Source organism: Polyodon spathula, chromosome 5 (genome assembly GCF_017654505.1).
Source record: "Polyodon spathula isolate WHYD16114869_AA chromosome 5, ASM1765450v1, whole genome shotgun sequence".
Taxonomy (NCBI): domain Eukaryota; kingdom Metazoa; phylum Chordata; class Actinopteri; order Acipenseriformes; family Polyodontidae; genus Polyodon; species Polyodon spathula.
In genome coordinates this window covers 22,420,757-22,445,782 of record NC_054538.1, presented here as the reverse complement: position 1 = coordinate 22,445,782, position 25,026 = coordinate 22,420,757, and the positions used below count along the sequence as shown (strand labels likewise).

The following is a 25,026-nucleotide window of genomic DNA, read 5'->3' as shown; positions in this document are numbered from 1 at the left end:
CATTGACCTTTTTGTTTTTAAGCCACTCCAGTGTGGCTTTGGCAGTATGTTTGGGGTCATTGTCCTGCTGGAAGATGAATCTTCTTCCAAATCCCAGGTCTCTTGCAGACTTCATCAGATTTTCCTCCAGGATTTCTCTGTACTTTGTTGCATCCATTTTGCCATCCATCTTCACAAGCTTTCAAGGCCCTGATGCAGAGATGCATCCCCATAGCATGATGCTGCCACCACCATGCTTCACGGTAGGGATGGTGTTCTCAGGATGATGTGTGGTGTTAGGTTGCGCCAAACATAACGCTTAGCGTTGAGGCCAAAAAGCTCTATTTTGGTCTCATCAGACCACAGAATCTTCTTCCACTTGGTCTCAGAGTCTCCCACATGCCTTCTGGCAAACTCTAGCCAAGATTCAATGTGAGTTTCTTTCAACAATGGCTTTCTTTTTGCCACTCTCCCATAAAGGCCAGTTTTATGAAGCACCCAAGCTATTGTTACCGTATGCACAGTGTCTCCCAGCTCAGCCGTGGAAGACTGTAACTCCTTGGTGGCCTCCTTGACTAGTGCCCTTCTTGCCCGGATACTCAGTTTGTGAGAACAACCTGTTCTAGACAGATTCACAGTTGTGCCATATTCTCTCCATTTCTTAATAATGGACTTTACTGTGCTCCGGGGAATATTCAATGCTTTGGAAATGTTCTTATATCCTACCCCTGATTGGTACTTTTGAAGAACCTTATTCCAGATTTGCTTTGAATGTTCCTTCGTTTTCATAATGTAGTGTTTATTAGGAAATGTACAACCAACTGTGGGACCTCCATGCGACAGGTGTACTCCATTCAACTAATTATGTGACTTCTAAAGACAATTGGTTGCACCAGAGATTATTTAGGTGTGTCATAGCAAAGGGGGTGAATACTTATGCAATCAATTTTTTCTGTTTTATACTTGTAATTAATTTAGAACAATTTGTAGACTTTATTTTTCACTTTAACATTATGGACTTTTTTTTGTTGATCAGTGGCAAAAACTCCTAATTAAATCCAGTTTGATTCCATGTTGTAACACAATAAAATATGGAAAAGTCCAAGGGGGGTGAATAATTTTGAGAGCCACTGTGTATATATATATATATATATATATATATATATATATATATATATATATATATATATATATATATATATAGTATTAAAATTAAAATAGGTAAAATGATGGAACATAATGCACTGTACAGCTAGATGACGTTTACATTTAACACACACAAAAAAAAAGTTTGGTTCTTCAACCCTTGTATGTATAGACGTTATTCTTCGGGCACCCTCTACTGCAGCAAACCACAACTCAGTTTCCATTATTTATTTGAACAATGTTACAAGACTCTCGCAATGCTAGAGATCTTGCTAAGAAGACGCAACAAATATTTAAATTAGTATATTGCAGCTCTTTTCATTAACATATTTTCTCTTAGTACATACGAGAAAACGTATACGAGAATGCAAATTGAGGAATGTTTTCACTGCAACTGACCCATCTTAGTACACCTACCTCTCAGTGTTTTAATGTAATAGTGCTGTAAGGGAGTTCCACTGATTTGGATATTCAGTACACAAAAGAAAACATGCATTTTTAGGTTAAAGGTAAACATATTTTTGAAAATAATAAAAGGTTAGCTGAACTCCCTTAATCAGTACATTACTATACGAATACAAACCTATACTTTCATGTTGAAATTTAACATAGCTGTCAAAGCATCTGTTTCTTGCCTTGTAAGCAAAAAAAAAAAAATCCCTATTTACTGTTCACTGCTGTTTTGTCATTTCTATTCTGTGAACAAAGCTTTTAGTGGAAAAAAAAAACATTTTCGCTGCTACTTAGAGGAGCATCTGCATTTGATCACCCAAATAAAATAACTTTATATAGAAATTACAAACAGGAAAACGTTTTTATATTAACTGACATATGCATCTGCCTTTATTTTTCACATAACAAATGTAAACAAAAAATTTGAAAAAGCTGTGAGCCATATTTGAAGTCTTTAATTAAGACATATTTTTTTATAAAATGTTTGTCTATAGTGTTTTAAATACATAAAGGGAAATTAACTCAAGTATATAAAAAAATCTGATGTAATTGTATTTAAACATATTGTACATTTGTGCATTAATTAACATGTTGATAAGAAAAACAAATGTGTGGGGGGAGGGGCTAGTGGGAGGTACAGGAGATAACATTGATCTCCACCTAACCTAACCTAACCTCACCTTGTGCAAAGATAAGTCATGTGACCAGTTTCTTCTCTTCCCTTCAAAAGCACAATGGACTAGAGATTCGCAACAGGTCATACAACAGTTGTATAAATAGACTCCCATCTCCTAGCAATGCATAGTCATAGTGGAAAAATGCTTGTCAGTGAGTGTTTTCTCATACTACCCCCCAAAACTGAGATACAGTAACAGCTCTTAACATTATGTTTGAACCAAAATATATGCTTGCTTAATTAAGAAAATACAAAGGTGTTACTGATTATGTTATTAATACAGTACTTACTTTGTACTGTACTAACACAGCCTATTGCTCAAATACATGTGGCATTAACAATGCACTAGTATTGAAGTGTTGGGATAGTAACTTCTGCACAATAAGGGACCCCTGTTACAGTTTATTGAATAGATTAATCCAAATTATTTTTTTTTAAGTTGTAGGGAAACAAAATTATGTCCCTTTGGAAATCTGCTTTACCCAATGTCACTCTGTTTTCCAAATTGCCCTACAATGAAGCAGGTACTGTACATTAAAAATTTTGAAATACTAACCAATCCATTCATTTTGTGCTGAAGTGAAATAAAGCAGCTGGGTAAGCAGGCCAGCACATGGCCAGCACATGGTAACATCAAGATCAAGTCATAAAAAGTATGACAAAGTATTAACGCTGAATATTAACAAAACAGAATTATTAAACATTAATACAGCACAATAGTTACCATTCTTATAAAAACAATATTAAGAAATTATTACCTGAAATAGATTTTGCTCTTCAAAAAAACCATTGCACCATGACACATGCATAATGGTAAGCTCTCATACAGTATACTGCAAAACCAATTGCTTCAATGATCAGTTACTAAATAGATGAACGTCTAATAGTACATGTGCTTGAAGCAAACATTCATATATTCGACTTTATAATGAACAAAACTAATTGATTTACTACTTTTACCAGAAACAAACATTTTAAAGAGTAAGTAGCAGGGTTCCGAAAAAAAAAAAAAAAAAAAAAAACGTTATACATCCCCACGTGTTGCTACAGCTGTTTAAATAACAGACCTGTAATTATTCTTTTCATTGTTGACAATTACTTTAAACTGTTTCGAAGCTCTTTTCAAAATGGCCGGTCTTCTGTACTGATTGTGTCAAGGATTATTGCCCCCATTATCAAACAGGCAGCAATAACAAGTCTTGCTGTGATACGGAACAGAAAAATCAGAGCACTTGTTATGTTTATTTATTTATTTATTTGTAATCACTCTTCCTGCATTGATTTAGACTGAGGACAGACCTCAAACTCCAGTGCACTAGAGCAGACATTTTGAAAAGAACTTTGTAACAGAGATTAAAGTTATAAATGTAGAAAGTTGTCAGGATGTTGAAAAGAAAAATTACATGTATTATTTAAACGGTTGTTGCAACACATAGGGATGTGAAACGTTGTATTTTTAAACTCTGTGACTTACTTTAGTTTAATGCTTATTGATGCTCACCAATAAAAAGAAACCCAAGTAAAATTTCATATAAATGCCCAACACTAATGTTACACATATGAAACTAAATCTTATCCATTAGTATACCTTACTTTTATAGAGACTGACAGGTGAAAATAATAACTAAAGAATATGGTGCCAAAAATCAGTAGGAAATAGACATAGATACCAATGCGTATTGACTGCATTTCCCCCCAGGCAGTTTCAATTCACACGAATGAGCTAAATGGATCTTCCGCTAGGATTTGGCTCAGGTTACAGTGACTTTGTCTAATATTAGGGCCTCTGCAGCTTTCTATTGAGAGAATGATATTTAATAGCAACTGATGTGTGGCTGAAAAAAAAACTTTGGGGTTTTTTCCAAGACCTGAACTTATGATAACATAGCAGCACAATCAACACTGCTATGTTATCATTAGAACATTATGTACAATGGTACTTGTATGCCTCCTTAAACTCAATTTTCCCACCCAAGAAAAAAACAGAAATTAATATTGCATTTAAATTGGATTTTTAAAATCTCACTTGTCATCCATGCATACATATATATGTATGTTGTCCTTAATATAAAAACATTGACGCAAATAATGTGCTTTGAAAAGGTGACAACTGGACAACTTGTGCATTAAGGCAAATCTCTTTAAAATTGTACAATGTTTGTTGTTAGGAGGCTGTCTGTTTTGTGCCAGTGTGATGTGATGAAGAGATGGTGTGTACTTACGCTGTGTATTACAACATTGTATTGTTGCTTCGCCTTAGTTAATGCTTGTGTGTAACTTCCAATCGTACGCTCCTCCTCCTCCTCGCCAATGCAATACGGGGCAGAGTTCTAGCTGGCTGCCACCAACAACCTAACTATGACTGCAGCTGGGGCTTGATTCTGCCTTTGGAGAGTCTTATGTTTCACAAAGAAAACCGAGTTTCTATTACTGTGACAGGTTAGAGCTTTTTAAACAAACGTGTTTGTGGTTGAAGAAAGGAATTATCCATTTATCTGGCAGTGTCTGTAAACTGAAAGCCAGAGAAAGAGACTGGAATCAGCCGCCGTGTAAAAATCCAGCTCGGTGCCTCGGCTACGGCCAATGGAGTGCTTCTTAGCAATGGTAAGCGCATTCTTTCTCGGGTTGAAATAGAGATCGCGTTATTTATCTAGACATTGTTTTGTTTCTTTTATTACTGTACTTAACTTCGTGATGGCATAAGTTTTGTTGCGAAGACACGAATCGCTTTCGTGTTTCTTCTGTTTTTGATTGACAGTGACTGGTTTTCAGCCCTTGAAATCCAAATACTCCAGTCTAAATTAGAGTTAAAATCTCTCTCTCTCTCTCTCTCTCTCTCTCTCTCTCTCTCTCTCTCTCTCTCTCTCATATATATATATATATATATATATATATATATATATATATATATATATATATATATATATATATCCATTAGAAGAATAACCATAATCATCTATTAAAATTTATTTAGAAATTGGAGCCTCTTATTACACACTCACTGCTGCTTGCTAAGCAAACTGTATTAATTTGAAGTGTTACACGTTTTAACATAATAATGTACATTTGTCTGCTATTGTATATTACCTGCCGTTCTGTCTATGCGAAGCTATTGAATTAGCTGTACAACTGACAACACTTTCTATTGTTGTTTTGCAGCCATTTCTAATGGATGTTTTTAACATTACTCAGTCTGACTGTAGTTTGTTTGATATTGCAGAAATGACGACTGTTTTTTTCTCAACTGCAAATTCTCAAATTTTTTTTTTTTTTTTTTTTTTTTTTTTTTTGCCAGAGGTGTGTTTTGGAATTCCCCCGTGAGATGAGGATAGTTTATTTAAATGATTAAATAAGGTCCAAATGCATTCCCGTGTTTAGACTATACATCTTACAGTACCACATTAGTTTACTGTGAAAATACTGTCAAAGATTACATCACAGCCTTGATGTCACAACGTCATGCCACAACATTATATTCAGTACTGCAGAATATTCCTCACATGCTCCCGTGAAAAACTGCGCAAATGTAGAGAGTAAGCAAATTGTATTTATTAAGTTACCGGTTTGAGTTTCAGGTAATATGTACGACTAATATGTTTTCAATGTGGTTAGAAATAATTTTTAATATCTTATATGGGTTATGAAACCTTATTTGATTAAAATACATGTTTTAAAATGTTTGGTACATTGTACATGTAAAACAAAAAAAAACAAAAAAAAACAAAGACAAGTCATCAGGTAAAATATGGATAAACATTAAAAATAAATAAATAAATAAAATAAACTTTTAAAAATAGGGTGTGACTTTACCAGAAGTCGTTATTTGGAGAAAATCGTCTCTGCTAGACCCATGAAAACCACAGGGCTGCATTACCTCTGTCATAGGATGTTAGCTTGTCTGAAAAAACGAGAACTCAGACAATAAGAATGGTCTCTTCTTCCAGAATCCCAGCTTCCTCTTTTTACCACATTGTAGAATGTTGCAGTGGTCATCAAATTACTTGCTGTAGTATTTTGTACTTCCTGCAAAGTCAAAGCTAAATCTCTTCAGTGAATTGCAGGATTCTGGAGCACATTTTCTAGTGTCTGCATTTATAGCTTTGGTGTGATGTTAGTTGAGATCGACAATTACAGTTTTAGATGTATAACTGTGATTGTCTTTCCCCAAGTCCATAACAGCATTTGCACCTGTTACAGTAGTCTCCACATATAAGGAACACCTCCTAAGACAACACTTCGGCTAAGAGAACACCCTTGTGGTGAAACAGATTTTTCCCATTCTGAATGCACTGCTTAAAGGTACAGGAAGTTTGCTAAAATAACACATTTTTAGCAATGTTAGCGATTCATTCACAACTCATACAGTACTGTTTTGTAACCTGATAACTTATTGCTGCAAAATGACATGTAAACAAATGTCGAAACACGGCACTGTTTATCTTGCTATAAAATATTGGAAATTGTATGAGCTCTTGAACAAAACATAAATCAGACAGAAGTCGCAGAGCAATTTGGTGTTTTCTGTTCTGGTGAGTTGCTTAATTTTGTGCATGTTTTGAATATTGCTCCTGTATATGTATTCATAGTTAATCTAGAGCTGCTGCTGCATTTTTAATGTGTGTAGGGGTGCTTTGTTAATTTAGTTTGATAGTTTATTAACTTTAGTTTGTCTCTTACTTTATTATTGTAGTTTATTAACATACACTTGTCTATTGCTTTTCTTTTATTCTGTTCTTTTCATATGTTGATGCACGTGCATCATGACAAGTAATACATATTTATGGATTGATTGATTCATATTGTGTCTGGTTGTCAGCTCTGTCTTGGAGAACACTTCAGCTCAGAGAACACTTTGCTTGCTTCTCGAGGAGTGTTCTCTTAGCTGGAGACTATTGTATATTGCAACTTAAGCCTATTTCACACTGGCAGGCTAACTCAGGTCAAGACCCGATGTCATATAGGTTGGCTGTGCGAGTCATACTGCTTTTGATAAAGCAGGGTTGACCTGGGTGACAGAGGTAAGTAATCAATACGTGCATCAATGCCCCGGAAGCAGCTTGTTACGGACACTTCCATCCAAGCTTCTCTGGATTGAATCGTCGGACAAAGTGTTGGCTCATAGTGTGTCTCAAACAACAAAAATATGGCTAAACAGAATAAACAAAAACTTTCCTTGTGGAAGTGAAACCTTCACTCAGGTGTGGCTGTTTGTTATTTCGCCGGCTTAAGAACGGCCGTCATGCGTTTTGTCTCACTCAACCCGGGTCAAAGTGTGTCGACCCACATCCTGAGGTGGGTTGCTGGAACCCAGGTCAACCAAGGTACGACCCAGGTACGTGGTTTCACACTATGCAGGATTGTGTCCTGGGTAGGAGTGCAAGTGTGAAAGGGGTTTTAGTTTGTTTGCTTTTGACCCAGCTGCAAAGTGCATTTATGTTAAATAAGTAAATAAATAAATAAATAAAGTATGCAAGGAAGTTCAGTTTAGATATGAGTAAACATGAATGGTGTTTTATTTTATTCAGTTGTAAAGAATGTGTCTGTGACTGGAGTTATGGATAAGAACAACAGGAAGAATTGTCATTTGCCATGATAAGATGCAATAGCAGGTACAACAGGTAAGTGGAACCATTAACACAGCAAGGTTTTACGTAAAAAGTGATAACCAAGGCTTTGAAAACTTTAGGATACTGTACAAAGTGTATCTTGAAAAATGATCACGCTTCTAATTAAAGCAAAAAAGTAAATAGCAAAAAGCTCTTCAGCACGAAGCCAAGGGTACCCCTTTGCAAATCAAGTGTTACTAATCTATTACACAAGTCAGGTGCCACTGCATAGCTTAAATTTAACACAATAACCATAGCATGGTATATAATGTTGATATACAGTACAAGTTTCCTAGCAGAGGTATAAATGAATTATCTACAATGGGATATGATTGTAATAGTGTGATGCTTGTATTACGGGTGTCTACTGTTGTGCAGTAGCCGTTCATGCTGGCTCTTTACAAAATGAAAATTTAAAGTTAATCCTTGTCACTTTCAAGCACAAAACCAAGACCAGGACTTAGGAAACATTTGTAAATTGAGAGAAGACAGACTTGGGACAGAGAATGGGATGTATTATATGGATTTGTTACTTGGATTAGCCCTTCAGTATCAAAGTACTGACAAGGCAGATTCCTTTTTCATTAGCAAACGTATTTGAGTAGACCCCATTATCAGAAAAATCTTGAACATTTGTTTGGTATTGATGACTGTAGAACTGTAACAAACTTGTCAGTTACATGGGATGGTCCCAAGTGTGATGCACGCAAATGCTAGATATGAAGGAATTGGGCCATGGTTTAGACATTTTATTTATTTGTTTTTTTTTAACTGTTCAATGGTAACGCAGCACCCAGGGCCTACATATTTAATACGTAGAAAAACATACAATTCATAACATTTTGTTTTCCGTAATGGTATCACTATGTAGAATGGTTTTTAGAATGAGGTCATGGATATATAGAAATGAACCATGGAGACTTGGCCCTATTTTTCTTTCCTTAAATAATTCATTAAACTCTTTTTGTCTCTCAGCTACAGTATGTAATCTTCAGCTTTGTGAGTACTTTTTTAACTGAGTTTAATGGAAATGTATATTGTAATGTAGCCCTTAATGTAGGGATTTTTGTTTTCAGGCTGCAACCAGGAGGCTGCAGTATCTTGAGCATGCCTTCTAAACATCCATTCCAGTACTTTGGAAAATACTGTTAAAATTGGGTCTAGGTTATACTTTATGTCTGTCCTATATCACACTCATTGAATTGTGATATAGCAGAAAAGTACATATTTACTACAGATGACTGAGGCTTGATATCTGGCTTGCAATTATTAAGGCTGATTCTGTCATGTGAACTGTTAATGTCAATTTAATCAAACATTACATAAGCATTAGAGTCAATAAGTGCATTGGGGTAATTTGTTTATGTCTGTAATACTGTATGTTATATTTTCTCATTTTACAAACCACAGTAATCTCTTGTTAAAAGAAATTATTTTTAACCATGTTTGTGTAAAGATTATTTATTTTCAGGTAGAAAGTATAAATCCCTTCAGTAAAAGTAACACTAAAATATGTTAATTCCTGGTGAGGCACAGGTACAACATAATAACTTAGTTTAATCTGCAGTAAAAGCAATGTGATAAAACCAGACTATGTTAAATACAATACAATATGCAGGTACAGTACAAGTTTTACAGACTACAGTGCTGTAAAGTATACTACTTTACTCTTGCTACATACAGTACCATATATGCGAGTCATGGTTTTAGCAATACATTTTTGCTGACTTGATGATAATTTATAAATGCAGTTAATCCCCTCCCATCTGCTAGGAAGTTCTTCACCATAGTGAAAAAAATATATTTGGAAGGCACTCCTTGAAAAACCTGGCCCTTTATCCAGTGCAGTAATTTGCCAGACTCTTCACTTTGATCCTTTCTTTGCCTATGATGCACACTCAGTACCTTCAATTGTGTGACCTGTACAGTAGGATCATAATATAGCTTTGTTTGTTGCCTCTAGGACATCCTAAAATAAGGTGCATTTGTTTTAAGGCATAGTTTTGAAATAAATGTACAATGATGTATTCTCATTAAGAGGCTTGTATTGAAAATCCTGTTTAAGAAGGACAGTAGCTGCTGTTTATTATTCTTGCGATTTGATACAGGAATTTCTTCTTACAGGTAGGGAGCCGGTGATGTAAACATCACTTATCTTCTACGTCTCCATTGAACCATGAGTGAGGTGCAGGCAACAGTGGAGTTCTCTGTGGAGCTTCACAAGTTCTACAATGTGGATCTATTCCAGAGAGGGTAAGTGCAGAGAAAACTTTTTTTTTTTTTTTTTCTCATTTATTACATTCCACATAACTGAAAATAGAATCGCAACAAAACAAAAATAAGCTAGGCCAGTGTTAGTAACTGTGAGGCGTTTTTTAGTCACATACTGTACCTGCATCTGTATCCCCGATAATGACTCTGAATTATGAAATCTGAAGAAGCTTCTGTTATTTTAGGTAGCGATAGCTATTTGGCAGCGTGGGTTATGTGCACATCCTAATCTGGACTGGTTACTTCTTGCTGCCACAAGCTGTGTTGATCCTCTTTTTAATATATTTTTTATATATGTGTGTGTGTGTATATAATTGTCTATATATGATCTCTTTATATACTATATATGTTATGTGCTTTATATATATATATATATATATATATATATATATATATATATATATACACACACACACACACACACATACAATATCAGTCAAAAGTTTGTATACACTTGCTGGAAACTAGGTTTTTTTCATAATGGACAATGTTTTACGTCATATACGTTTCTGTAAATACTTGAAAATGAAAACACATGTTACAATATACAAAACAAAACATAAGGAGTATCAAAGCAATGTTCAAGAAAATTGAAAATTGTCTCTAAATCTTGGATTCCTCAAAATAGCCACCTTTTGCCTTAATAACAGCCTCACAAACATGAGGCAAATCACCCGACATCTGCAGCAATTCCCTGAGATGTAGGGCACTTGTGGGTAGCTTTGCTTTGACTCTTCTGTCCAGTTCATCCCATACAAGTTCTGTGAGATTGAGGTCTGGAGACAGGGCAGGCCAGGTCATTAGATTGAGTTGTCCTTCACTTTCCTTTTTTGCCAGATAGTTCTTGCACAACTTTTGAGGTGTGTTTTGGGTCATAATCTTGCTGAAGAATGAAAGACTGCCCAACTAGCCGTCATCCTGATGGAATGGCATACCTCTGAAGTATGCTATGATAGCCATGCTGGTTGAGCTTGCCATGGACTTGGTAAAGATCACCAACTCTGTCACCAGCAAAGCAACCCCAGACCATGACACTGCCTCCTCCATGCTTGACAGTGGGAACCACACATGCAGAACTCATGCACTCACTCTCTTTGCGTCTTACAAATACTCGGCGGTCAGACCCAAATATTTCAAATTTTGACTCATCGGTCCATAAGACAGACTTCACTCCTCAAACGTCCAGTTTCTTTGTTTATTGGCCCGGGCAAGTCTCTCCCTCTTATTCTGCACTCTTAACAATGGTTTCTTTGCAGCAATTCTTCCAGTTAGGCCAGCTTCACACAATCTCCTCTGAACAGTTGATTGTATTTACTTGTATTTCAGGGGTAGTTAGTCGCCGGTTTTGCAGACTTGTGACTCGAATGAACTTGTTCTCTGATTCAAAGGTAACCCTTGGCCTGCCTGACCTTGTTCGGTCCACATGAGTCCCAGTTTCTTCAAATCATTTAATGATCTTGGCCACAGCAGTTACAGACACTTGCAAAGCTCTTGCAATTTGTCTTAAAGATTGACCTTCATTTCTAAAAGTAATTTTTTCTTTGCTTAACTGAGCGTATTCTGGCATTTTCTGCTCCCTTACATTCAGGAATGACAAACTTGTGCCTATGCTACCTATATTTATAGTAATCATGGACCCTCACCTGTTAACAATAATTGGTGAGAAAAGGTTAATTAGGTAACATGCTAGTTAACTCAGAGAACATCTAACAGAGACACTTTTATACTTAAGCCAGTGTTCTAACACCGTGTTATACACATTTCAGACTTATACCTGACTTGGGCTTCAGACTGAAATCCCCTTGCTTTGGGTGACCATTTCATTGAAATTGACAAGATTTCCATTGTTATTTAAAAATTAAATTGTTGAATGCAATTCACTTATGATTAGCTTATATAAGTACATGTATCATATAAGGAAATATTAAGTGTTTATAGACAAGTTTATACAGTTAAAAGCATAGATAATCATGAAAAACCTGGTTTCAAGCAGGTGTACTCAAATATTTGACTGGTGCTGTGTGTGTGTGTGTGTGTGTATATTATATATATATATATATATATATATATATATATATATATATATATATATATATATATATATATATATATATATGTGTGTGTGTGAAGACCAATGATAATTATGGAAGTTCCATAGTTTTACCATGAATCAAAAAGTATTTTCTTAAATATCCATTAGGGTTTATATTAACCAATTACATGTCTTTTGAAACAAAATGATGTATGAATTAGACAAACAATGAGTAATTAAGTAAGTGAAAAAGTAAGTGAACCCCTTGTTTTATGAGCTCAATTAAGGGGATAATTAGAATCAGGTGTTTAAATAATTAGGTAGGTCTTCAGGGGTGAGTTTGGGAGGCCCCACCTTATGTAAAGATCAGATACTTTGTGAGTTTGCTCTTCACCATACAGGTGTGTGGAAACACATCATGCCTCGATCAAAAGAAATCTCTGAGGACCTCAGAAAAATATTTATTGATACTCATCAGTCTAGAAAGGGTTACAAAACCATTTCTAAGGATTTGTGGCACACAAATTAGTCACTGTACCCAGGAGCAGTAGTCTCTCTCCAAGAATAAACCGGGAAAATCATCTAGGAAGTCAATAACAACTCCAGAGTAATATGCAAGTATCTGTAGCCTTGGCTAATGTGAGTGTTCATAACTCAACTATCAGAAAATGACTGAACAAGAGTGGTGTTCATGGAAGGATAGCCAGGAGGAAACCATTGCTGCACGTCTGAAGTTTGCCAAAGAGCACATAGATGATCCACAAGACTTCCGGAACAATGTTCTCTGGACAGATGAGTCAAAGGTAGAACTTTTTGGTCTCAATGAGAAACTTATGTTTGGCGAAAAACAAACACTTCATTCGAACAGAAGAACCTCATCCCAACCGTCAAGCATGGTGTTGGGAGTGTGATGGTTTGGTGCTGCTTTGTGAAATTGGGTCATGCAGCAAGGCAGTGATCCTAAACATACAATCAGATCTACAAAAGAATGGCTGCAGAAGAAGAAATTATGTGTTTTAGGATGGTCTAGTCAAAGTCCGGACCTAAACCCCATCGAAATGTTGTGGCAGGACCTGAAGCGAGCTGTCCATGCAAGGAAGTCCTCAAATGTCACCGAGTTGAAGCTGTTCTGTAAGGAGGAATGGGCCAAAATTTTTCGAAACCGATGTGAGATACTGACCAACAGTTACATCAAATGTTTAGTTGAAGTCATTGCTGCTCAAGGGGGTGCCACCAGTTACTGAATCTAAAGGTTCACATATTTTCTCACACATGGATATTGAATGTTGAATCATTTGTGGATAAATAAATGTTGAAAAAGTATCATGTTTTTGTGTCATTTGTTTAACCAGGTTATCTTTATCTATTATTACAGCTTAGATTAAGATCTAGTAACATTTTAGGTTTGAAATATGTGAAAATCCTAAGGGGTTCACAAACTTTTTATTGGCACTGTGTGTGTGTGTGTGTGTGTGTGTGTGTGTGTGTGTGTGTGTGTGTATATATGTTTCGGTTCATGTGTAAAATCAGTAAATCTATAGATTAACCAGTAAATGTGTAAACTTACCAGCACATCAGTCAATGTATGAAATAACTAAGGAGTTAGTAGTCATATGTGAATTAATTTGAGGTTAATTCAGAAGTAAAGTAACATCAGGGAGCTTAATGGCAAAAACAAAAGATTTCTGTAAGATCTGTTACGTACTTGGGTAAATTAATTAATTTCTTATTTATTAAGTCCAGCCTTCTTCTTCTTCTTCTTCTTCGTCGTCGTCGTCTTCATATAGGCAATCAACATCTAACGACACAATTGGTTCCTGAAAGTCGCGTTGTAAGTCGAAGCACATTTTCCCATAGGAACAATGTTACAAATTGGGGTTACGTTCCTGACTCTTCAGCCAAATAATATAGTTTTACAAAAACCACGTGTTATATTGTACTCATGCAAATATTTATTTTAATCTTTACACTCAGCCGGGTGGTTACACGCATATCACTCAGACACCTACCTGGCTTGTTTAAAAGTACAGACTAGGGACTTTCCAATTACGTATTCAGTGTGTGTATGTGGTACTCCTAGCCGGAAGTACAATCACCTGAAGTTAAGCCCCTCATCATGTGACAGAGTTCACAGCTTAGGTTTCATTTTGAGTCCATTGCTCATATCAGATATTGTTAAGGGCAAATAAATTCTGAAAAAAAAACAAAACAGTTACATGCATAAAAAAAACACTAGACTAAGACAGGGTGACCACGGCAGGTGCTGCGGTTCAGACACTGAGAATGCACACATGACATAGGGCTCAGGTCTCTCCTTGTCATAAATGCCGTGTCGATATCATAAAGTCGAAGCAGGGTAATAATGCAAAAGAGTCGTAAGTGCTGTGTGTCGTAAGTAGAGGATCACCTGTATTTAGCAGAGACCACGTATTAATGTTTTGTCCTATATACAGACATGATTAGAAGACAGATTTCTGATTTTTATTTCTAATGATTTTATCCCCCTTGTCTTTCGCTTTATGTAAACAAACAAAATACACTCTCTCGATTTTTATTTTAAATAAAAAATGACAATAGGTCAAACATTAGGTATGGTAATAATGAGATCTCTTCAGGCTCTTCTAAGTGTGATTTAGTATTATTCAGTTTAACTCATTTAGAAAAACGCATAACCTAAGTGCATACAGGTTTTGCATTTTGGTGAGGATCATACAGTGTGCTCCGTCATTTTGCAGGGTTAGGGTTAGGGTTAGGGTTATACATTGACTACTAAGCTGGTAAATGTGCACATTTACCGGTTGATCTATAGATTTACGGTTCATGTGTAAAATATTTAATGTGTGTGTGTATATATAACATATATACAGGCTAACTTCACTATAAAGAACCCCCCCAAGGGACCTGGAGAAATATTCGTTATATCAGGGTGTTCACTATAATAGGGTTTGGCATTTTTCTGAATCAGAATAATGACAAAATGGCAAATTTGAATTAAACATCAATTTAAAGTACTTTTATGAAGATTCTTTCATATTGATTAACATTTAAATGGTATTGTGACAAGGTACTCGTGTCACATGTGTGGGTAACTGCATTGCAAGACAGAGAGAGTGGGAGCTGGAGTTGAAACGCCGGCACAGGCGCGCAGGATTTATTAAACACAAAACAGAAAGTAAACAAACGGGTCACGATGGTAACGCATAGAGGACACAGTGACAGACAGGCAGGCAGGCAGCAAGTCTCAATCGAGTGCCCATCTGTAAACAATCATTTGATCAAACATAAGAACTCCAAAAAGCACACAAAACAAACCTGTTTCCACATATAAATTACACCAACACTAATTTCCCCCTATGCAGGGCAATCACTCTGCTACAGGTGTGTTTAAAAGAAAACAGTAAAGAAATGAAAAAGGAAAGGAATGTATACTTCATCATGCCTTATTCGTACTACAGTTGGTAATGTTTGAATTGGCGATATTTTTGAATTGGTCAACCATGGTCTTTGTTTTCTCTGAGAGAGTACCACACTGGAGAAAGTTCAGTGACAGTCAGTACTGAGATCATTGTATCTGGGTCGATCCTGTACCTGATCACTCTAATAGGGCTAATTCTCATTGAAAAAATCGGTTCTTGCCGTTGGGATTGTTAAAAATGGGTGTTTGTTATAGTGAAGTTAGCCTCTGTCTGTGTGTGTGTGTGTGTGTGTGTGTGTGTGTGTGTGTGTGTGTGTGTGTGTGTGTGTGTGTGTGTGTATAAATACTCAGCCCACAGCAGGACATGAATGTGCATGTATTGTCAGAGCTGAACTGCACTGAATCATCGCCTACAGTTCACTGCCAAGGAGTGTTTTGTGTGAAATTTGAAGTATAAGAATGTGATTAACAAATTTTGTTTGATTAAAAAGCTTTCAGAAGACATTACCTGAATCAGTAGGGCAACAGCTGCAACATATCCTTCCACTTCTTCTGATTCAGACTTAGTGTTAAAGTCTATTTCACGGGACTCCTTGTTGAAATAACAGAAAATGGTTTTGGATGTTGATTCAGGTATTATTATATTATATTCTTTTTCTGAGAAGTAATAGGATGAATTAAATGCACATCATAGAGTTTCACATAAGAAAATGCAGCAGTAGGTATTCAATAAAATACAGTTCTGTATTTCAACACCTCCAGGAGTTCAGAAAGAATGATCCAGTATGGTTCCAACTTTGTTAAGAGAGTAAAAAAGAACTGATAAATACACTAAAGTCGTACAAGATTTCCTGTGATAGTGAAAGAAAGTTAGAGTAGACGGCAAAGACCGGCATATCTTGAGAAATCGGGAACTTCGTGCCTTGAAATGAAAAAATCAGTAATCCACCACTGGTTAATGATCATGAGCTTTGTTGCAGACTTGCAGCTTGCTCATTGATCCCTTTTATGACTGATCGATGAACAATCCAGAACAATCCAAACTCTGCTTCATTGCCAATTTAAATGTGTGCCGGGAACAGAAGACCAGTGTATTGAGTTTGTGACTTTATGATTTGTTACATTGTATAGTGTTTATTATGGTAATGGTGGGGGAAGTTGACGTAGGATGACATCAGTTCATTCGATTTAAAACAAGGCTAAACCTGTACAGGACACCCTAATATGTTTACATAAAATGGCAAACACAGATTTGTTTAGCAGACATGTTCCAGTAAGGTGTTTGTGAATTCTGACTCATGTAGCCACTGGTGAATGGTAAAAGATCTAGGTAAATAGGAAGGGCATGTGCTGGATCTCTCCACAGTAAGTTGGGAAATATGAAATTAATGGGAGAAGATTTAGACTGGAACTGTTACTTAAGGTTTGGTTTAAGTGAAATGAAAATCTTCAAATGTATGTATTAAAATGCACAGGATATTGTATTACCCTCTGTAATAAAGTACAGACTTTTCTGCAGTTTAAAATAACATAGCTATCTGAATAACTTTACTCTAAAACTCATCTGCAAACATAGTGAATTCTGAGTTATTTCATCCCCACAAAGGGCACAAGATTTCCTTTTAAACTTCCTTTTTTTCACAAACTTGAATCTGTACAAAACAAGAATTCTGTACTATACACAAAAACGAGTGACCTTTAAAATTGTCAACTTCATTCAGGGCTTCTTTTCAGTATGCAGTATGCTGTTTATAAACTGTGGCCTTGTAATGGCTTCAGGAAACTGTCTTGTCAGTGTGTTATCTAATGCTGTATACTGTATACACAGTGTTTAGGAAGGTCTGTACCAGATGGAAAAACAAGCAATAATTTGCTAGTTGAATAATGAACTGTAATTGTATTTCCTGTAGTTATTTTATATCTTAAGTAGTTGCCCAAGACTCAGAAAGTGTCCTTAAAATACAAAAATAAGATGTGGTAGTTCTTGCAGTGTGATATAATGTCAGCTGTAGAATAAACAACAAAGCACATTGGGGCAACTTTATTTTTACATACCACTGTAAAATCTGTCACATTTTGACATAATTGCGTTATCCAATTTTAAACTTGGCATGAGCAAGAAAGGGGTATCCCATCTACAAGGTCCTTGCTTGTCTTGTTTAGATATGTATTTATCTTGCCTGAATTCTGGTTCTCTGATTAACTGCTTTTTTCTTTTTTGTTCTTGGTATCCCCATAAGAACAGCTACTTACAAGTCCTGATTCATGACCATAAATAAGAGCCAATTGCCTTTTAAAAATATAGATTTTGGACTGAATTTGTTAGAAGTGTATTAATTTGTGATTGATATTTGTCTGCATATATAGGCTATAGTATGTAACAGTTACTATGCTGATTTGGCAGAGGAGCACAAGGGAAAACAGACAAACTAACAAATGCACTGACTGTTTACTAGCAATTTAATGCTGTTTTCCCACTATGGTGTTGAGACTTCTAACTTGTGAAATGAACTACTCGCTTTTGCCTCAACCCCCACATTATTTACTTTTCACACCATACAACCAACAGAATTTCTCCAGTAACATGATTACTAATGGAATTCTTTCCTGACAAAGCAGGCACAGGGGACGTTGTTTGTAAATACTGACACATCCACCAAGGTTTTCATGTAGTGCTGTTCAGTATGTTTAAACTGTTGGATAGAAGGTCCATTGTGTTATTTTAACAGTGGTGCACAAACCCAAGTTCTGTTAGAGTTTTTCACGCTTGTGCAGAAAACTGTTGCACCTCATTGAGCTGTATTGTAGCTTTAGAACTGTAGCACAAACATTTTAAAGTTTTTAAATAATTCATTGTATTTCATTAAAAGTGGGTTCACTGAGCAGTTGTTGTATCCTGTACAGAACTTTCAGACCTGATTTTAGTTTATCCTCTTACCTGTAAATGATTTAAGATAAAGTATGGCAAGTATGAGAAATCATGCACTATTAATTAAGCATACAGTAGGAACCTGTTACTGCTGCAACAGCCCTGTTGATTGTAAGAACCAGCATTAGACAATTGAAGTGTGTTGTCAATTTGAAGAATGTAAAATGACAGTAAATGTGTGTGTTCAAATCAAACATGTACATTTTTATTACGAATCCCCATATGTGGAGCTTTTATGAGTTTGTCAGTCCGCGGCTGCTGTGCCTGCTACAGATAACCATTTAAGCTAGAAACTCTACCAGCAAAATCGAACGTCACCTTTCATTGTGCCTGAAGCTGGCCCCCATATTGGGGTCGTGATTTTTTTTTTTTTTTTCAGCTTCCAGGTGATAAAGATCTAACATTTCAAAATATTGGATTCATACTAGATACACATACTGCATGCATTTTGTGATTCCTTTGATCAAGTTCGATCATGGGTGTCATACAAGAATAATTTCCTGTTTGTACTTTTTCAAAGTGACACCACCGCAGTGTCAAAACCTCGTAGCTCAGAAGGCATTTGAGGTACAGCTGGTGACTTCATATTTGCAGTATTATAAAAACCCTTAATGCTAAATGTGTTGCTGACCGTGAAATTGACCTCTGATCAAATATGGCTGCCATAGTGAGGTCATGTGACTTAATTACGGTTGGATAGAAACTGCACACTTTAAATAACTGTTTTAATGTTTAATATTAACCATGCTACACTGGCCATATAAATGATACAGACTACATTCTTTATAGGGTCTTTATAGTTGTTACACAGTTATATTCTATGCTTCACTGAATAAAGTTAATATTACAGGTGGTTTCCAGTGAACATTACCTTTTCAGCACCATATTGTTTTTCACATTTCAATTTTACATCATGCTTAAAAACTGCAGTACTCAATTAGATATGGTAACAAAAATAAGCATTTCTAGCTTACGTGCCTCACAGTATGTTACTGGCACATGAGAATGCAATAATTAAGGCACAATTTAGAAAACAATGTTTTAGAAGTAGGCCTGTGTAACATTAGATTCTAGATTTATGGTAAAGTCTTACAACAGTTATCAAAAAATAGACCAGGGAATGACCAGAACAACATATTGTATTGGAAACATTGAGCTTGTTTTTAAAGCAGTGGATAAACTCACTTCTCTTGGTATATTTTTAAATGGAAGGCTGCCAAAAGTAACATTTTCCACTGACCAAACCTTTCAGTGTAGCAATGTTATTTTCCACATTAATTATGTCACTACAACTGTAATGGCACTGTCAGTTATAGAATTCTAAATGTATCTCAACCGTCAGATCGGATTGATAAGAGGAAGGTAGTTGGTTTGCCAGTATTTTTAAAATGCACTGAGAGCAAATGAGATCAGGTTTAAATTATTAGACAAGCCCTTCAATTTCCATCTAATTAAAGCTGTGCCTAAGGGAGAACATGATATTTATGTGTCTTATTAATAAATTGAAACATAGTAGAACAGAGTATGGGGTACAAATTAACTTCCATTATTAAACAGATAGAAATAAGAAAAAAAAAAGATTATAATGCTGTAATACACACTATAAAGGTTGGGTTAATTTGAGGTGTTGTGGGCTAGTTGGCGAAACACAGAGGATGGAAGGTGCCCACTTGAAGACCCCAGAGATGTACCCTACTTAGCTCAATCCAGACGGTTGTCATGCTGATGCTCTAGGGAGACCGCACTGGGTTCATCCCAGGAGCCAGCTTCACAGCCGTTGTGTGTGCTGATGCACTAGGGAGGCAAAATAAGCTGATCCCTGGAGCCACCATTACACTTCAGCAATCAACACCAGATAGAAGGCTATATACATCATCAGATGGAAAGCAACGCAAATGGATGGAGATGCAGATGGATCACATTAGTTTACTGAAAAGCTACGTCTTAGTTGGTGCTTATCTTGGCGAGAGCCGAGTTCAAATCAGCATGAAGTTCAACATCTACTCTCATGTAACGGAAATCAGGAGCCCAGAGAGTTGTTTTCATCAGACGAGACAAGACAAGACAGCAAATACAGTACTAGCAATGGCAGATGACATAGCCTGATCCCTGGTTTTAATTGGAGGAGCAACTTAAACCCTCCAGCCCCTGCTGAAGCAATGCTATAGGCCTGCTGTGTGCGATTATGAGCTGAATAATGGAAATTGCATCATTCAGTTTCAAGATTTTAAAGAGAGACCAGAAAAAGAAAAAAAAAGGCCATCATAATGGTAGGAAAATTTAAAAAACGCTATATAGCTTTAAAAAAGAAATACAAAAAATATTGAAAGAAATTGAAAAATATTACATTGAAATATAATTAACTATGAATTTGTGCTAGTGTTATTACTAATACTTTACTAATATTACGCATACATGTAGTATATACATTTTGATGATTTTAAATGGTTCTACCTTTCAGTCATCGGGCTAGTTATAGCATTATTACATTGGCTCTGACGCTCCCGGGGTGGGGGATGGGCTTCTCCTCATTATGCAACAGCGAACCCTACTGGCCAGACACCGAGCATTTTCAGAGTGGATAAGAAGCAGGGCTGATCTCTGTTCTCCGGGATCGGTAGCCCGCCCACCTCTGCTCTGGATTGCTCAACGTAAATGCCCTAAAAGAGCAAAAAGCATAATTGGACATTTTCAAATTAAAAAAACAAACAATTGCTTGATATGATGAGTTACTTGCTGCTCACATATAAATAAGGAACCGTATTTACTAGGATGTCAAAAATCATACAGAATGACCTGATTTCATCCATTTCCTTTACTGCGCTAGAGTAAATCGATAAAGAAATTAATAAAAGCTTCTTTTTTTGCACGGTCCATTGGTTAGATGAAATAACAGGTTTGTAATTGTACCTCTTGTGCCTCATTTATTTACGTTTAATAAATTAAGTTGATAGCATGTGCTTGATAGTTTTTTTTAGTAATATGCATTATGCAAATCAAAAGATCACATTTTGCATGGGAGTGACTTAAGTGTGTGATTCATAGTATTCGCACATTGTCAAACGGTTTCTGTTAACAGAGAAAAAAAGAAGAAAAAAAAAACATAGTGCGTGAATGCCGCCTGACGAACCTTCAACGGTTTTGAAATACCTTCTGATTCCTGGCTAATGAACGAGCCTTGAACACAACCCTAATATTTTCTTTATGTTTTCAGATTTTATCAGATCCGTTCAACCATGAAAGTGCCATCGCGTATTCCTCACAAGCTGGAGGCTAGTCTGCTTCGTGCTTCAGGTGAGCTCCTTTAAAACCAATTTGTTCTCTCATAGCATTCGCACATACAGTGACATTTACTCACAAATTTCTAATTCACTTTCACAATGGTGAACACATAGGGTCCAGGATTAGTTCATTCAACCATTAGATAATCTGTTTTTCTTTTTTTTTTTTTTACCTTGTATGTGAATGAATACAAGAGAGTCTAACTTGAGTGTGCTTTTGCTACCATATTGAGGCCATGTGGTAAATTCCTCTTGAGGCTGAAATGAATTGATTTTTTTTTTTCTCTTGTCATTTTAAGACAATTTTAGGAATTTTAGACATTTTAGGAGCCTTTATAGTGAGTAAACGCTAGGCCAGCTAATGACAGTGTGCTACTTCTTTTTTTTTTTCTTTATTACTGTACAGCACACTGGAAACGAGTACTGTTTTGGTAACGCCACGTGTCATGTTGCTCTTCTTTGTTTTTAAAACTTTCTTTTATTTTTTTAAACATCCTTTAAATAACCGTATTATTTTAGCTCGCTTCAACAAGGATAGAGACAGATGGGATATATCAACTGATGTTCATACAGCACTGATAAAACTTTGGGTGTTCCTTGCTTTGAGGAAAGCTGAAGTGTTTATATTCTTGACCATTTTATTACCCACATATCTTGTTCTTAAAAACGATATTGGCATTCTGAACAGTAATCTCCAAATTAAAATTAGGGGTCTTCTCTAAAAGGCTGCTGGAAGCTGTGCTGAACAGCTGTGAGATTCCCCACAGCTGCTGCTGCTTGGTTTAGTACTGCTACTGATTTAGCATGTGTGCAGAATATCCTTGCCAAGTCAGGATGTCTGCCTACTCTGTTTATTTGCATGGTTAGAAACTCACCCAAGGTCCTGGGTTTCCATGTTAATTTAGCCATTCTTCATTGGCTGCCGGTCCGAGCTACCCCTGACCAATCAAGTGACGAGTGTCCTTAAACATTCAGTCCACATCCAGGGTAAGCATCTGGTTTCTCCGTGCTTTAATATTCTCGTGTTGGTTTTTCTAGGACAAAAAAGCTCCAAAGAATTATTGGGATTGTCGGAAGCAAAGCAATAGCGTCCAACCTTTTAGTTTTGTAAACACATGAATATGACCTTCGCCACGAGGCTTTCTGGAAAAGAACTGCAAGAATCTGACCTTAGATGCAAGATTTCTTGGGAAAGATCTGTCAACATCCGTGAAACTTGCAAAGCATTGAAACAGTGTTTTCACTCAACTTGAGTATTCAGTGCGGGTTTAGGAGGAATGATGGTGAATCCGGAACTGTCTGATTAGCGATCAATCCGTGCTTTTGGAAATGACGTATTCTATACCTAAACAAGGGGCGTTCTGAAAACCCAGGACTGGGTGCAGGCCTATAGGAGGTTTCTAACCTTACGTCTTTGGTCTTAGAGTCTTACATAAAAAAAATAAAAAAAAACAGCAACCAGCACCACCTTTTATTATTATTATTGAGTGCTGCGTTGCCTTGCCTGTATGGCAGAGCAGTAAATTGTCACTTGTAATATAGTATTTTGTGTTAGGCACACACAACAACCATATGTAGATTGTGCAAGGTAAAAATTCTAAAAACATTTATATAGGTGTTGATAACAAACAACAAATAAGAAATGCAGTGTTAGGATACAATTGTGGCCTACTATATAAGGGAGTGTGACTTTAACTGATGTCTGACTGCTCTGTTACAGGCCCAGACCTTGCTTTTCCTGCTACTGTTCACGACAGCATGATCTGCAGTAAAACATTTCAGATTCTTTACAAAAATGAGGAGATAGTTGCGAATGATGTCATGATCTTCAAGGTTAAAATGCTGTTGGATGAAAAAAAGGTAATGGATGTCTGCCTTTATATAGTATTCCATCTAACATTTAACAACTCAAGAATTTGAATACCCTTCATTTTTCCTTTTTAGATTGAAGAATCTCTAAATGAAATGGATTTTCAACTGTCTTTAGATCTGCACTTCACAGATGCTGATTATTCGTAAGTATTTAGTATAGTCCACGTGACCTTGGGGCTCGCAACTTCTTAAAAGTTTCTAGAAATGCATTCCAAATAATAAACTAATGATCACAAATAACTTTCAGTGATTTTTTTATTTTTTTTTTAAATCTACAGACTATCACAGTGTGCACCCTCTGTAACTAAACGTTGACATATTCTTACTATAGTCTTAAAATACTGTTGCTTTGTGTCACACCTAGTTTTAATCGTGCGTAATTAGACACCTAATTTTGTCCAGAATTACTCATACCAAGTAATTGGAGTTGAATTGCCAACCACAGGAATGTCAGGCTTCATTAAATATGTTCAGCAAACTAAGTTAATGTCTGTCTTTTCAGACCTGATGACCTGAACTCATTACAGCTGATCAGCAGCCGTACGTTGAAATTGCACTTCAATCTGCACCATGGGCTTCATCACCATGTCAATGTGATGTTTGATTACTTCCATCTTTCTGTCGTATCGGTAGCTATTCATGGCTCTCTGGTTGCACTACATCAGCCACTTATAAGGTAAGCCACATGTACTTTTTACAAGGCCACAGTACTTTGTAGGCCATCATGCTGTCTTCGGATCTTAAGCAAAAACGAGGCCCTTTAGAAGAGGTTTATTCTCAAGCAACATGGAGGTCATTCCCATTTGAACGAAGTGCAAGCCTCTTAATCTATTTAATTGTGTCTCTTTTTCTCCTTTCATACTGCTGCTAAATAAACCCTATGTGGAGCTATAAAATTAACCCTCTTTGAGTAGTAAAAAGTTGGTTACACAGTTTACAGGAATAAAACAGGAGGCTGGAGCAGAATAACTGAACATTCTGAAAGAAAGAATCGGTTCATATCATGGAAATTGTTAATTTAATAGCAAATATGCTTTAAATTAATAAACAAACAAACATGGTTTCCGGCAGGAGTAACCTCATAAATGACTAACATGTAAAGTGTTACATGTAAACTGTGGAGACCACAGTAACAGCTACATGTTACATAAAACCCTTTGTATAAACTGCAAGAGTTTTTTTAACATTTTTTTCTTTTGATTCCACAGCTTTCCTCGCCCTGTAAAGAACACTTGGCTTAACCGGAATGCTCCAGCTCAATATAAAGACTCTGTAATTCCTACTCTGGAAAGCGTCGTATACGGGAGCAACTACACAAAGCAGCTCTCCCCGGATGTAAGACTTCTGTTTTCATTGTACTTGGCAA

The 25,026-nt window shown here is 36.3% G+C and overlaps 1 protein-coding gene across 2 annotated transcripts in view; it reads left to right on the top strand.

Annotated features, from left to right (window-relative positions):
- The first annotated feature begins 4,569 nt into the window (after window positions 1–4,569).
- The window catches only part of LOC121315737 (protein FAM135A-like), a 39,096-nt gene continuing 18,639 nt past the window's right edge, over window positions 4,570–25,026 (top strand). Inside the window, exons 1-8 of one of the 2 annotated variants that reach the window (XM_041250101.1) lie at window positions 4,570–4,858; window positions 7,780–7,872; window positions 9,985–10,113; window positions 21,722–21,801; window positions 23,509–23,648; window positions 23,733–23,803; window positions 24,163–24,336; window positions 24,869–24,995. In XM_041250101.1, the coding sequence (XP_041106035.1) occupies window positions 10,037–10,113; window positions 21,722–21,801; window positions 23,509–23,648; window positions 23,733–23,803; window positions 24,163–24,336; window positions 24,869–24,995 (669 nt within the window). In that variant the 5' untranslated portion in view covers window positions 4,570–4,858; window positions 7,780–7,872; window positions 9,985–10,036. The remainder of the gene's footprint in view (window positions 4,859–7,779; window positions 7,873–9,984; window positions 10,114–21,721; window positions 21,802–23,508; window positions 23,649–23,732; window positions 23,804–24,162; window positions 24,337–24,868; window positions 24,996–25,026) is intronic. The other variant, XM_041250102.1, reaches the window with a different exon arrangement.